We start from the raw sequence: 13,428 nt of genomic DNA on the forward strand, positions 1-13,428 counted from the left end.
AAGTAATAGCCTGAGCCTGAAGGACCTAGTGCTACAAATTACTAATTCTGGCTAGGTTACTTCCATTGTTACTCGTACAGAGAACAATAAAGCCATGCATTCATAGTGCCACAGCGCTGTATGGTACATTGTCTTTTCTATTGTATTTTATGGCTTCAGAGAACAATGCAGTCATGTCCTCTTACAAGCAGCAGCGCTGATTACTACATTTTACTACAAGTAGCAATTTGTAGTATTATGTAGGTTTAGGGTAAAGGAGAGTTCATTGGCTCCTGTTTATAAACAAATTCTGAAACAAGTTACCATGGTTACAGGTGATATTCAAATCAGCAAAAATAATAAACTTGCATGCATTCATACCGACAACTGACTGAGCTACATGTAGTGTTAAGCCTATCTCGTGTGTGCAATTATACTGGTAGGTCGTAAACTGTAAAACAGGAGTAAGGAACTCTATGCCAGGGTTAAACTTTACTCTCAATGACGAAGCCACTAAAGGCTGAAACTGGCGTACAGGCCGTCCTACATTCACCATCTGCTTACTGCACTGTGGCAGCTTCTGACATGTCTCGAGTAGATTTTTGCTTGTGTTAGATACCAACATGACCAACTTGAAAAACGGTGGTGGGGCTGCAGCTAGGCCCCTTAATTGTACTTGTAGGCCTAGGCCAACATTAGTCAAGAGCTAGGCCCTAATTTTAATATTTAAAAAAAAATCGAACAAAACTGTTGAATACATCCAAAAACATGGCCTTGGCCTAGCCTGCCTAGGCTCACTAGTAAATAACACTACACGAGGTGCCATCAATTCAAACTCAGTTACGCTAGCTCTGCACGGTCTGCGATGGTATGGTATATATCTACGGTAGGCACCGAGCGCTCACCATATGAAATCCGTGCAGTGGCTGCAAAATGTCGGCTGCTTGAAAAACCGCGGGATGAACTTGTGGCTGCGGACTTCGTGCACGACTTTCTGGCGCACGGCCCCCCGCCTGGCAAAACCCTTAGCCGGCCGGGAGACACCGTCGTCCCCGTAGGTGCTGGAACTTTTTGATGACATTTCCTCTCTTCGCCTCCCGGACCACTTGGAGAGGGGTGAAAAAATCCACCGCGGCCTGCTCGTGTAAATCCTATCGCACAATATCGCGGGTATTCAGGATGCAATGAACATTTACGTACGAGTACACAAGCGCATGCAGCATGAACACATGCGATCTGAAAACGCCCTCGCAACGCGCGTACGCACATAAACACTGAGCTCCCCGAATGACGGCCAAACGGAAAGTGGTGAACATCACTTGCGATTTCCTACAACTGCGTCTAGAATAAACCAACCTCCACGCATAAACTGAAATTTAGCCAAACAATATCATAAAGCTGCCCTTAAAATGTAAAAAAAAAAACAGGCTTCTGTAGAATAGCCACCTTCTTCTAGGGAACCTGGGTCATGTGGGTTGGCCCCCGGGGCGTGGCGGGGGTGATACAATGGACCGAAATAAAATGAAATTACTTTCTCATGGGAAAGGACAAGAAAACCACCTTCAGACAGAACGCCAGGATTTGATGTATTTTTCGTTTAGATTCCATCTCCATCTCATCCCCGCCCCTCTTGGGAGAAAAGCGCCTCGGAGTTGGCTCCAGAAAACAAACGAAAAACGACAGCGGTTAACCAGTGCAGCGCCCTCAATAATACTCGTCGCGGGGGGATAGGCACGGATAAGATTTTCCAGCTTCCTCTCCTCCTGAAATTGGACATTTTGTATCTTTTTGATCCACTGTCGTATAGTTTTTTAATTCCCCTATTTTCCAAAGCTTTTAAAATTTTTTCCTATTTATTTTGGTCCCTTAGGTTTGAAAGCCGAAAATAGGATTATTTCAAAATCAGAACCCGAGTTATAAAAAGGGATTCTTTGACACTAAAAACGTCAGAATAAGTATGCCTGAAATGTTTTTGAATGCAATTTCCTTTTTTTCCTACGCAATTTTGGACAAAACACAAGCAGTTCAAATTACTCGAAAGGTACTTCTAAAAAAAAAAGATTGTATGCTCACTGTTTAATTTCTTTACACGAATTTCCAATATACATACAAATATGTCTTTTAATCTTTGATGTGATTCATATCAAATCTGGTCCACTGGTAGGTCCCCAATGAGTTAAATGGATTAGTCAAATCTGCCACAAGTCCAGTCACAAATATACATATAGTCACAAATAATATGAAGGACTTGTGTTGACTGATGGCGAATGCACAAGGACTTGTGAATACATTCAATGGACTTAATACAAGGACTTATAATGGACTTGCAGGAAAATATGAAGTCTTGTGATAGACTTGTCAGGACTTGTGAACATGCCAGGACTTGAGAGGACTGGACTTGCAAGGACTTGTGATGGTGCTAACAGGGACGTGAGGACTTATGATGGACTTGTGAGGACTGATTGCGAATGTAAAAGGACTTGTGGAGACATGTAATGGATGGACTTGCAGGAATATGTGGTCTTGTGATAGACTTGTCAGGACTTGTGAGGACTGGATTTGCAAGGACTTGTGAGGACTTGTAAATACGCTAGGACCAAATGAGGACTTGACTGTACTGGACTCACAAGGATTTGTGATGACTTCTGATGGACTTGCAGGGACAAGTGATTGACATGAATTTGCTGGGGAGGAAATTGTGAAAAACAGTCTACACATTTCTTTACACAAAAAAGAACTGACAAAGTGACACTCGCTATAATACAGTACATGTAATTTGAAATATTTAAATGTTTGCTAGCAACTGATTAAAGCTATGAATTAAATACTTGTCCCTGAAAATATCATTTATCATGGCCGAATTACAAGCCTTAGACAGACTTACTCAACCGCAATTTGACAAGTTTATTTTGTAAAACAAAGCACAAAAGTCATCACAATGAGGCTAAATCAAGTTTTTGAATGGGTTCCTAAGTATTTGTTCAATGACAGTGGCATATCCAGGAGGTTGGGCACCATACCACTTCTTTCAGAGAAGTTTTATTTTCTATTGAAAGTGCAAAAACCGTAGACATGGTACCATTATCACCCTTCTCTAAAGAGGTTTCAAAATCCCATTTCCCCCTCCCTGGGTACAAAACCTGCATCTGGCACTGTCCAGTATGTCTGTTCTTAACCCTAACAGAGCAAGTTTTTTGGACCATCCCGCAGCGGGGAGGGGGGGACATGTGCAGACTCCAACCCCACCCCACAACAACTCAGCTGTCCCATGCCCAATTTTTTAAACACTTGACATGCATGTAAAAACAGTCCTCGGCCACACACATGCAAGTTTGCGTACACTGAGCACTGCAGCTGAAAGCCAAGGCTTACATTTTGGGCTAACCTGGCGAGAATGGTATGTTAAATTTTAACAAACTTGGTGTAAAAATGATTGCAACGAGTTACTGAAAAGCTCCTGATGGATTGGATTATACCAACAATGTACTGGGGTGATATCAGAAAAAAAAAGGCTGGGGGCTGATTTTCCCCCCCCCACTCTTTCAGAGCTTAAATGTAAAAGCCAGTCATTTGAAATGGAAAATACCTAAAATGGACTAAGTCGTCATCATGAACCCAGTTACCATTCAGTTTCTATGACAGACACAAATGCTCTGCTGAACTCACTTGGACTTTTCTGAGCAACTAGCATTGTTTCTTCTGACAGCTCACAAAAAAAGTTGTATTGCACCAGCACTATGCAAGCTTTCTATTGATTTGAGTAAATTTTTAACAAAAAAAAAAGAAAAATCAAAAAAAAAAAAATCACGCTAAATATGATGCAATCAGAAGCTTGCAGCTAGATCACGTTTCATAAAATCTTACCTTAGTGTAAAGAATTTACAATTAATAAAAGCTATTTACAACAATCTACAGAAATAGATATAATACTTTTTAATTTGAATACAGCCTCACAAATAAACAAAAATTTGAATATTAACTTTTCTATTACAATTTGGATGATCCGTCATTCTGAGGAAGAAGGGGCCTCACATGTACTACAATGTGGGCTGAATCAACGATGCCATGATTTGAATATTAATGTGCATTTTTCTCCAATCAGTAATATGACTAGATTTTCAGCCACTGGTATCACTTGAAAGTCTCGACTTTTTCCTTTCTTTAAATTTCACGAATCAAGGTTTGACCCTTAATTTCGTCTGGCACCATGGAATGTCAGAGTGTGATTAGCTGAAATGCTCTTTTCAAGATTCGTCTGGAGGCTCAGACATCCGTGCCCCCAAATTCAGCCAAACAGAGGATTACCCACCAGTGTTATTGTAAAATTTGATAAAAAACATTTTGCACATGACTTTACTGAAACCTCTTATTTCTTTTTGAAACACTGAAAAACACATAAAGCTTATTTCAGAGTGATAGATCAGAGAATGACAGATCTTGTTTTTAGCTGGTACGTTTTAACAGCAAGCTACGGTGGGAAGCTAGAGTTTATGGCAAAATTTCAGAAACGAAAGAAGGACGAGGATTTTGAGGCTTCAGTCTGATGTTACCAATTGCTGTTTTGGACATATTTCAAATGGGGAGCGGGTTTGGAGTCGCTAAGCCAAACTTCTGGTAACATTTCACAGCACTGCTGTGTTAACAGTCGATTTTTGTACTTAAAGACCCATCTATTTCATGGAGACTGTTGAGCAGTAAGCACAGCAAAAGCTCGCTCAATCCCAAAGGGAAAAGCTGTTTAAATCAGTCAAATGATAATAAAAATCTCCAGGAGCACGTGACTATAACAAATCTGTGAAATACTACTTCAGCAGCGACATGATTTTCTGCTGGGGTGAGCGTGACTTTAAATAACCATTTAGTACCACTGTGATATTGGGTCCTGATTCTGGCAGTAAGCTGTGTAGTCTCATTCGTGGGTTGACAAAACAAATCTCTCTGCAGTCTTTTGGTCCTCTGAGCAGTGCTGGAGAGCTCTACTCATCGTTCATGTGGCTCCTGCGGACACTGGTGGCCTGACGTGGTTGGCAGGGATGTGTCGAGCAGACATGTCTGAAGCAGACAAAATCCAATTAGCAACATTTACACCCTAGATTCAATATAGGTGTAAACTTGATACGGGATATGATAAAGTCCCCATCTTTACAAATCTTGGCCGTTTTGAGAATTCCATCAAGGGGCCACATTTGACATTCTGAAGCTACCAAGCACGGTTGTTAATTCTTGCTCTTTGAACCAGTTCTTTTCAATACACTTAACCAATAAAAAAAGATACCAAACAGCTTTCATGCATTGAAGAAGAGTATGGACTTGCTCACAAAGTGTGCCAAAGGAAAAATTCTTTGCCTGTCCCCTTTAAAATGACACTGATCAAATGGTATCAATAAAATGGGGAAAGTCGGGTTGGTGAAGTAGTTCTTTCCTCGCCTTCCACCTCTGTGGTCCCGGGTTCGATTCCCAGCCCGGTCCACATGTGGATTGGGTTTTCAGTCCCTACCTGATCCTGTGGGTTTTACCCAGAAATTTCTTCTCTGGGGTTTTCCTCCCACCTCTAAACCTGTGACTGCTTCTTTTTGTCTCCTCTCTATTGATGTAGCTGGGATGTGGGTCATTTGTCAGCTGCCAGAGGCGCCCTTGTATGCCATTGGCTCGACCACGTTTAATGTCTTCACTGTACAGCGCATTTGAACATATCTATCAAATTTGTGCTTTATAAATAAATAAATTATATAAATTAAAATGGCATCCACGACACAACACCCCTGAAGTAGTTGGGTGGAGAAAGTACCAATTGTTAAGAGCACATACTTTTCTCGTGAGGTTTTGCGGTTGTGCCAAACAGCTGTCTGAAGGATCGGGACTGCGACAGGAAGTGCCTGGCCTGCTCGATCTCGTCAACCAACCGCTTCAGGTCATCGCTGTCGAAGGTCGGCAACACGGGATGCTAAGGGGTCAAAGAGTACAAGCTTGCTCATTTCTGGCCGATTCTTCCTGGAAATTACCTGATCAAACTCTCTTCAAATAAGACAATGAATCATTTCAAGTTTGCACTCACACTGTCAGCAGCCGATTCACGAAATTTGGCGTAACTTTGAACCATGCGTAAACCTTGTGCCACAAATTTATGCCGTAGTTGCGCGATATACTTACGTTTGATTTCACAAAAAGCTGCGCAGCTGAGCCCCGTTTTAATAATATTAAATTTCTTGGACGAGGACAAAAACGGTTTTACAACGGCGGTTACCTTCCAATATAACAACAATCATCAAACAGCCGTTGAATCACCTCCGCCCACCATTTTGTAAAAGTTTTTGTCTTTTCTTTGTCAGAACTGGACAGAAAATCTCGCCGTTCTTTCACAGCCACACAAGTTTTTCATTAACTTCTACAACGAAGTTGTACGTTTCTCGAATAAGCCTTGTTATTTCAGCAATACTGAGGCTTAACCGAATATATGCCGGTCAAAATGTTCATTTTGGGACCGTTTGGCGCAACTTACGCCACCTAACGTGACTGCGTAAGTTACATCATAATTCGTCACAGACTTATGCAGTGCGCAACTTTCGTGAAATAGGTCTTTAATTTGTTGCGCAACTCACGGAATAAAATGTGGCATAAGGAGTTACACCATTGCGTAAAGTTTCCTGAAATCTGCTGCTGAAATTCATAAATGATTTATTGAATTCAGTTAAAGATTGAATAAACACAGGTCCAAGTGAAAATAACATAATAATAATAAAATAATAACTTTAAACATTAACTGTTTTATGAGATTTCATGGACTTAATGCAAATGCACACAACAGTTTAAAAGCATATTTTGTTGCATAGAATTTACTGCACTGACACACACTCACGTTTTAAGTCCTCATAGTTTTCTCTGAAAATTTCGTGGTAAAATTTCATCAACCAGAGACTACACACTGCATGTCAAGCCAGAGGGCAACATTCCACTTACGTCGATATCTTTGAAGCCTTCGTCTAGCAGCTTGTGGGCCATCAGGTCGCCGTCCATTCCAGCGAAGCAGCGATGGTAGCGACTGCGACACATGGCTGCCAGCTGCCGCAGGAAGATGTTGGCAGTCCTGCATCGGAGATGGCGAAGAAAAAAAAAGAGCGCGTCAAATGTAAGAACTTGCCCAATGGACTCCTGCTCAAGACCTGCCTTAAAAGCAACATCGCCTGACGGTAACATTGCTGGCTGGAATGCTGGACGGGAGACAGCGGTTACTTTCCCCCTCATCTTGCATATTGAGGATGCAGGCCTCAGTCTCAATTCATGAATATCTCGGACAGTTTACAAACTCAGACCATGGACCTCACCTTCAGCCCGGTCCATTACTGTCCCTAGGCACAGGCCCTGGTTTCAACTAGTACATTTAAAATGCCTATTCTCCCCTTAATTCCCTTACAAGATTCCCTTGACAAAAACATGCTGCTTTTACAACAGCTTTAAACAAATCTTGAGGTGCTTTGTCATTATTAGCCAATTTTTGCAGCATTCTGTTCTCTATCTGGGATGTATCCCGCACGTCTAGACAGACAGAGGTAATTAAAGTAATGTGTCTTGCTTAAGGACACAAACAACATGGCTACTGTTGGGATTTGAACCTGGATGCTATAACACATAACTCAAACGCCAACCATCAGAGCCAAGGAGCTCTAGAAACTCAACATTATTCCAGTCAACAGCAAATATAGTCGAGAACCAGTCACATGCAACACATGTTGCATGACCTTTTCCCTGGTAACTGTTTTTGCTATGCAAATATAATCTGTGCTTAACACTCAAAATGTCTACGGTCAGCAACTATCTGCAATTTTCCCCAGTTAGCTTGACTCACTCATCTTCGCAGTTGAATGAGATGGTGTGGATCTTGACGCCCCTGATCGTGTTGACCTGAGCCACCTCCCTCAGGACCCTCGCTGTGCTGCTGTCCGGTTTGCCATCTGTAAGCAAGTACATGGCCTGGACTTCCTTGTCTTTGAATGCATGCTGCAGGGTGACAAATGGGGAAAAAATATAACCCTAACAGCTGTACAGTCCATGTCAATACAGTGTCCCCATGATCTGATCTTTATCATCCAAATTCATCAGACAATCCGGTAAATCTGGGGCACACAGTCATGATATTATCATAACTAAAACACCATCATCTTGTCACACTATCATGATATTACCATGGTATATGTTGTCATCTGGGTGCAATATCATTATATCACCATGGTAAATATTGTTATGTTGATGCAATATCATATTACCATGGTATATATTGTTATCTGGGTGCAATATCATGATATCACCATGGCAAATATTGTCATCTGGGGTGCAATATCATTATATCACCATGGCAAATATTGTCATCTGGGGTGCAATATCATGATATCACCATGGTAAATACTGTCATGTTGATGCAATGTCATGATATTACCATGGTATATATTGTCATCAGGGTGCAATATCATGATACTATAACATGGCAAATATTGTCATCTGGGGTGCAATATCACAATATTACCATTGTTGATATGATCAACTAGGCAGGTTTTCCTGAAATGATCATCATTAATATTACCATCGAGCACAAAAAAGGTCATAATACAACTATTGTTAATCTAGCCACACAATCATAATGTTATCGTTGTATAATTTTCATTGTATTAAAATACCTAAACTTTAAAGTTACTAGTCACTATGATATCACATCAAAATGCTCTCTAGTAACAAGAAAGAGCACAGCCACCATAACCACTAACATAAAATTGCATGGTGCACATTTCAAAATGGGTCATTCCGTTATCTTTTGCATAGTCAAGAGGCACAGACATGAGAACTGCACATTTCTTTTGTGACAAATCAATTAGATGGCATATATTCCTCTTTTCTCCAGTTTCAACCATCAAATTGAGAGGTTCTAATTTTCATATACTGAATAGATAATAAAGTATTGAGAGAAAATCTCTCTGAATTATGACCCTGTAGAATACAGAGAAATTCATTAGATGGAGAATTAAGATCTTTTCATTATAACCACCAAATGTAATTAAGTTCAGACTTTTTTTTTCAAAAAGAGGCGGAAATACATGTAGGTATTTTACCAGGAGAGCTTCTAGCGTGCAAGTGTTTCCAGCGGGGACAAAGGTCGAGATCCAGCGTACAGCATCGTGGCAGTTGATTTCAGTCGGTTCCACCAGGCTGTTCCTCCACGGCTCGATGTCGCCCGAGAAACGGATGATGTTGAAGCTGCAATGTGCATTAAAGTGAAAGGCAACCGAACAACCACTTGTAAGATTTTGAAAGTCTTTACGGTGCAGGGGAAGAATGACGGGGAGTGCATGTTTGAGTCAAGAAGGAAACGTTTCACTTTCAAGACAGGATGAAAAAAGGTGGCTCAGAGAGCTGGTGTGCGACGCCTGATGTTAACTTCAAATGGGTCAGACCAACACAAATGTGCAGTATAAACTGTGAAGACTGCTCCATATTGCACCTTGGACAATTAAGTTTCACGACACAAAATATTTTAATTATGGATTTAAAAAGAAAAAAAAAACAATCTCAGCTGAGGGGCATAAGGGGCATGACACTTCCCTGGCAACCCACACTCCACAGGCAATATCCTTCCCCTGAGGCTTGAATGCCATTCAGTAGCAAAGTCCTTGAGCAATCAGCGGCTAAGCAGTCTCAAGAGCTCAGCTCACCACAATCTCGTTAGAGCAAGTGCCACATCTAGCCACTTAGCACCCAACAGATTACAAAAATTAATGCTTGAAGAGGTTTGGCCAGTGTGTGATGTCAAGCTAGTGGTGTGAGCGACAGGACTTGCTTGTTTGTTGAAGTGTAGAGTGAGACAGGCCTGCATATCACTGTAATGGGGAGTAAACATTGGAGTGCCACTCCAGGATTATGTGGTGATGAATAATTCACGGGCAGCAGGCTAAATACGGGAACTGCTGCTATGTCTGTGCAGTTTGCAGTTAAAGTCACTCGGTGTTTTCCCTTGCTAAATCTAGATTTAGAATTATATGCTCTGAATGGTAGGGTGCCGTGGGGGTGGGGTTGGGTAGGCTGGGGTTGGGCGGGGAACTTTGGGTTGGGTTGGCGTGGGTTGGTTTCGTTTGGACGGGATGGGTCAAGGTAGAATGCGTTGCCGGGTTCGGTTGGATTGGGCTGGGGTAGGTTTGGGTGAAAGGGATGGGTTGGATTAGGTTGGGGTGGGCTCAGTTGGGTGAAATGGGATGGGCTGAATTAGGTTGGGGTGGGCTCAGTTAGACGAAAAGGGATGGGCTGGATTGGGTTAGTTTGGCAGGTTGATGGGCTGGCTAGCTGGCTTGTTTGAAATGTGCAAAGATCATTTGTAGTAAAGTAAGGATCGATTTGCCCCACAATGCAGGCGGTGTGATAGGGTCGCTTCAATGAAGATGTGGCAACAGCTGTAGCCCCACCATGCTTCCCCCCCCCCAAAAAAAATGGGCGGAGGGAATTCAAGGGTAGGAGGGCTGATTACCTGATGTTCTCTCGCTGGAATTGGTCCCATACAAGGGCTACCAGCTCCTGTTTCAGTTCATCCATGTGAGACACCATAGACCCCGACGTATCCACAAGCACTGTCACCTAGCCCACATCAGAGAGGAAGAACAATAAGTGAAGATCAATTCGAATTTCACGCGAATATGAATCAAATTCGATGACGTATGTATTCCCAGAAAAACTGTTCAAGTGTTCAATGTGAACATATTTGTCCTGTGCACCTGTGAGTATCCGCTCCGAGCGGGAACAATAGAGGGCGTGTGTTAAAATGAAACTGACAGTCCTTTGGTACGAGCTCATGGCATTGGCGCCCAAGTTTATGCGTGTTTGACGCGGAGCATGCTGAGTACGCGCAACGAATTTTTTCTGGAATGAATGGTCTTCGCGCGCGCACTGAAAGCACGCAAGAACCCGGTTGGAAAACTTAGTTCCAGTCTGGCTTTCTTTCGTCACTGAGGGTGCACTTTAACTCAGGGAGGATTCAAGACGGGAATTGGCATATGGGGCTGGATCTCACAAAATGAATGTTAAATTTTGCTAAATTGTGCTTTTGTTTGAATTACAAAGAGCAACCTGACCTCTTTAGTCTCATACACCGCTTGGTTTGGAATCTGGATGAAAATGGACATTAGGCAGGAGAAAAATGTTGAGGGTCCTATGCGTCTTTCAAAGGTCTCTCACTTCAAAGTGGCTATGGCAATTTGCAACTCGTTTTGACAGGTTGATTTCCATACTTGCACAATCAGATAGCAGGATTGAGCACACCACCACTGTTTAGTTACCTCCCATTATATTTTTTTGAATACATTTTTTTAACAGCATCTAATCATCATTATCCCAAGATATCCTTTGACAGAAGTCAAATTCAAAACAATATACGTTTTCCAAATGAAAGCCACAAACAGTGCTCCCCTAAAAAAAAACAATCAAGTACACTGGGCCAAAAGTGGGAAGTTCAAAGCAGACTGCCTAACACACGTTTTAACTTTCACACAGTTACAGGGGAGTCAGGTTGTTGTAAGGGCTATGTCCTCGTCTTTCACCTCAGCGGCCTGGGGTTCGATTCCAGGCTCAGTCCACATGTGGATTGGGTTTTTCAGTCCCTACCTGCCAGTTTTACCCAGAGCATTCCTCTGAGGTTTTCTTCCCACATCGACAACTGTAAACAACTTCTTCTTGTCTCCTCTCGACAGATTTCTTCAGGCTTGCAAGTTACAGTGCCTAGGGGGCTTTTGAGGAATCCTTGGCCTCGTTACCAGAGCTACTAAAATAACACAACTGAATGAGACTCTTCCTATGTACCTTTTTCTCCACCACCGCACCGAAGGTCCGTCGGCTGGCCCCCAGGAGCCACTGCAGTCTGCGAAGGTACCTGCGGAGTACCAGCTCGATCTGCTTCTCGTAGTCTTCCAGTTCGTGGGCTTGGATCTGGAGATGCCGCACAGTTCCCTGCGTGGAGAGCATGGTTGTTGCAGAAGTCCAATATAAAAACTCGCTCATTATGTTTGATACACAGAAAATAATAATCTTGTAATAAAACCTTTTACAAAAAGGTTCAACAGTGTGCTTACTGCAACGGAATCCTCCAAAACATGCCTTTGCATTACTTCAAAATTTTACTATACTGGTCCATTTTGTTTTTATAAGTATTACAATTTCACATTTCATATCATCCACGGGAATTTGTGAATTGTGCGAATGTTTGTTTCCATCTTATAACATTTTGAGTCTTCTGTAGGATCCCAATGTTAGCTTTACGGTTGTCCAACTTTCTGTTGCTCTCATTGATGATAGCCGAGGGTAATCCCAAACCTGGTGAGGCACAACCACAAATGTCTGATTCCAAAGGAAGTAGTTTTCGCCACTAGTGATGAGCAAGATATTTACATCTGGCTTCTTTGAGTTCGCATTTGTTGAGCGAGCACCATCAAACATACCTTGATATTGACACTTGGAAATATTGTGCAGTATCTGCCAAGAAATTGAGAAGTGGGCAAAGAATACAAATAAAATGTGACACGCTGGTTAAACATATTCTCTTTTTATGATTCTCTTTTTTTTAACAAAAAAGAGAAAAAAAGATCCATATTCAAAAGATGCATGGGAAAGTCTCGCTGGATAGACTTATGTTTCCGGTTATTATTTGGCTGATGCAATCTTCAGTGGCTATTCGCTGAGAACGTGTACAGTGCAACCAACGGACTAGTCACCAGACTGAACCGGGTAACTTCAGCAGAGTGTCGCTGGCCTTGGAAATGATACTGCAATGCACAGCAGTGTGTTGCAGGCTCTCCATTGGTGCAGCCCTATGAATCATATAATTGGACTGAAAAGAGCCTTTCTGTTTTCTTGGCCAATCAAAACCCTTCTCAGATCATCTGAATGTAAAACTAATTATTATACATTGGGATCTGACTCAATGCAACGTTTGAAGCATCTGGTGTCACTAACTCCATTTAAAGTTTAAATATGCTTCCAACGTACTCTACTAGGTTTAGGGCCACGCTTTATATTCTCCAAACATTACAGAAGTGTCTACTGCCAGAACTCACTTTGCTGTGACCGATTTGTTGAGGGTTCCGATGTGACGCTTTGCATGGGTGCATTCCGGTCCCGACACCAGCTTGTTCAGGTCCAGCCGTAACTTGCCCAGACCGTACATCTTCAGCCACTTTGGTTGGGACGACAATAAAAAAAAACTCCTAATGGTTTCTCAGGGCACTGACGATGCAACTTTAACAGACTTTTAGCAGACTTTGGAGAAATGGTTGTGGCTTTTGTCATCCATTACTTGAGGTTGTATCAGCTCCATGCATGAAATGTTGAGGGCGGCATTCGCATTACCAAAAGGGGGTGAAGTGAAGGTACAGTAATGGACTCCAGAACAACTAAAAGTCTAATTTTTTTTAGCCAACCAGGTAT

At 42.1% G+C, this 13,428-nt stretch overlaps 2 protein-coding genes and 1 long non-coding RNA gene across 6 annotated transcripts in view; 1 reads left to right on the forward strand and 2 right to left on the reverse strand.

Moving 5' to 3' along the window:
• LOC110985585 (protein kinase C beta type-like) overlaps positions 1–1,297 on the reverse strand; it is a 62,419-nt gene extending 61,122 nt beyond the window's left edge. The window contains exon 1 of the mRNA XM_087138911.1: positions 885–1,297. Coding sequence (XP_086995037.1) covers positions 885–1,060 — 176 coding nt within the window. The 5' untranslated portion in view covers positions 1,061–1,297. The remainder of the gene's footprint in view (positions 1–884) is intronic.
• The window catches only part of LOC147798605 (uncharacterized), a 38,950-nt gene extending 27,112 nt beyond the window's left edge, over positions 1–11,838 (forward strand). For both annotated transcript variants that reach the window (XR_015425861.1, XR_015425862.1), the window contains exon 4: positions 11,700–11,838. This is a non-coding gene — a long non-coding RNA (uncharacterized LOC147798605). The remainder of the gene's footprint in view (positions 1–11,699) is intronic.
• Positions 2,736–13,428, reverse strand: part of vwa3a (von Willebrand factor A domain containing 3A) — a 33,727-nt gene continuing 23,034 nt past the window's right edge. For all 3 annotated transcript variants that reach the window (XM_087138909.1, XM_087138908.1, XM_087138910.1), the window contains 9 exons: positions 13,059–13,177; positions 12,444–12,477; positions 11,809–11,955; positions 10,484–10,590; positions 9,078–9,222; positions 7,823–7,974; positions 6,937–7,063; positions 5,788–5,923; positions 2,736–5,031 (listed from right to left, as the gene is read on the reverse strand). In XM_087138909.1, the coding sequence (XP_086995035.1) occupies positions 4,967–5,031; positions 5,788–5,923; positions 6,937–7,063; positions 7,823–7,974; positions 9,078–9,222; positions 10,484–10,590; positions 11,809–11,955; positions 12,444–12,477; positions 13,059–13,177 (1,032 nt within the window). In that variant the 3' untranslated portion in view covers positions 2,736–4,966. The remainder of the gene's footprint in view (positions 5,032–5,787; positions 5,924–6,936; positions 7,064–7,822; positions 7,975–9,077; positions 9,223–10,483; positions 10,591–11,808; positions 11,956–12,443; positions 12,478–13,058; positions 13,178–13,428) is intronic.

Source organism: Acanthaster planci, linkage group LG07 (assembly GCF_054643075.1).
Source record: "Acanthaster planci isolate LZ-2023a linkage group LG07, COTS_SCS, whole genome shotgun sequence".
Taxonomy (NCBI): Eukaryota; Metazoa; Echinodermata; class Asteroidea; order Valvatida; family Acanthasteridae; genus Acanthaster; species Acanthaster planci.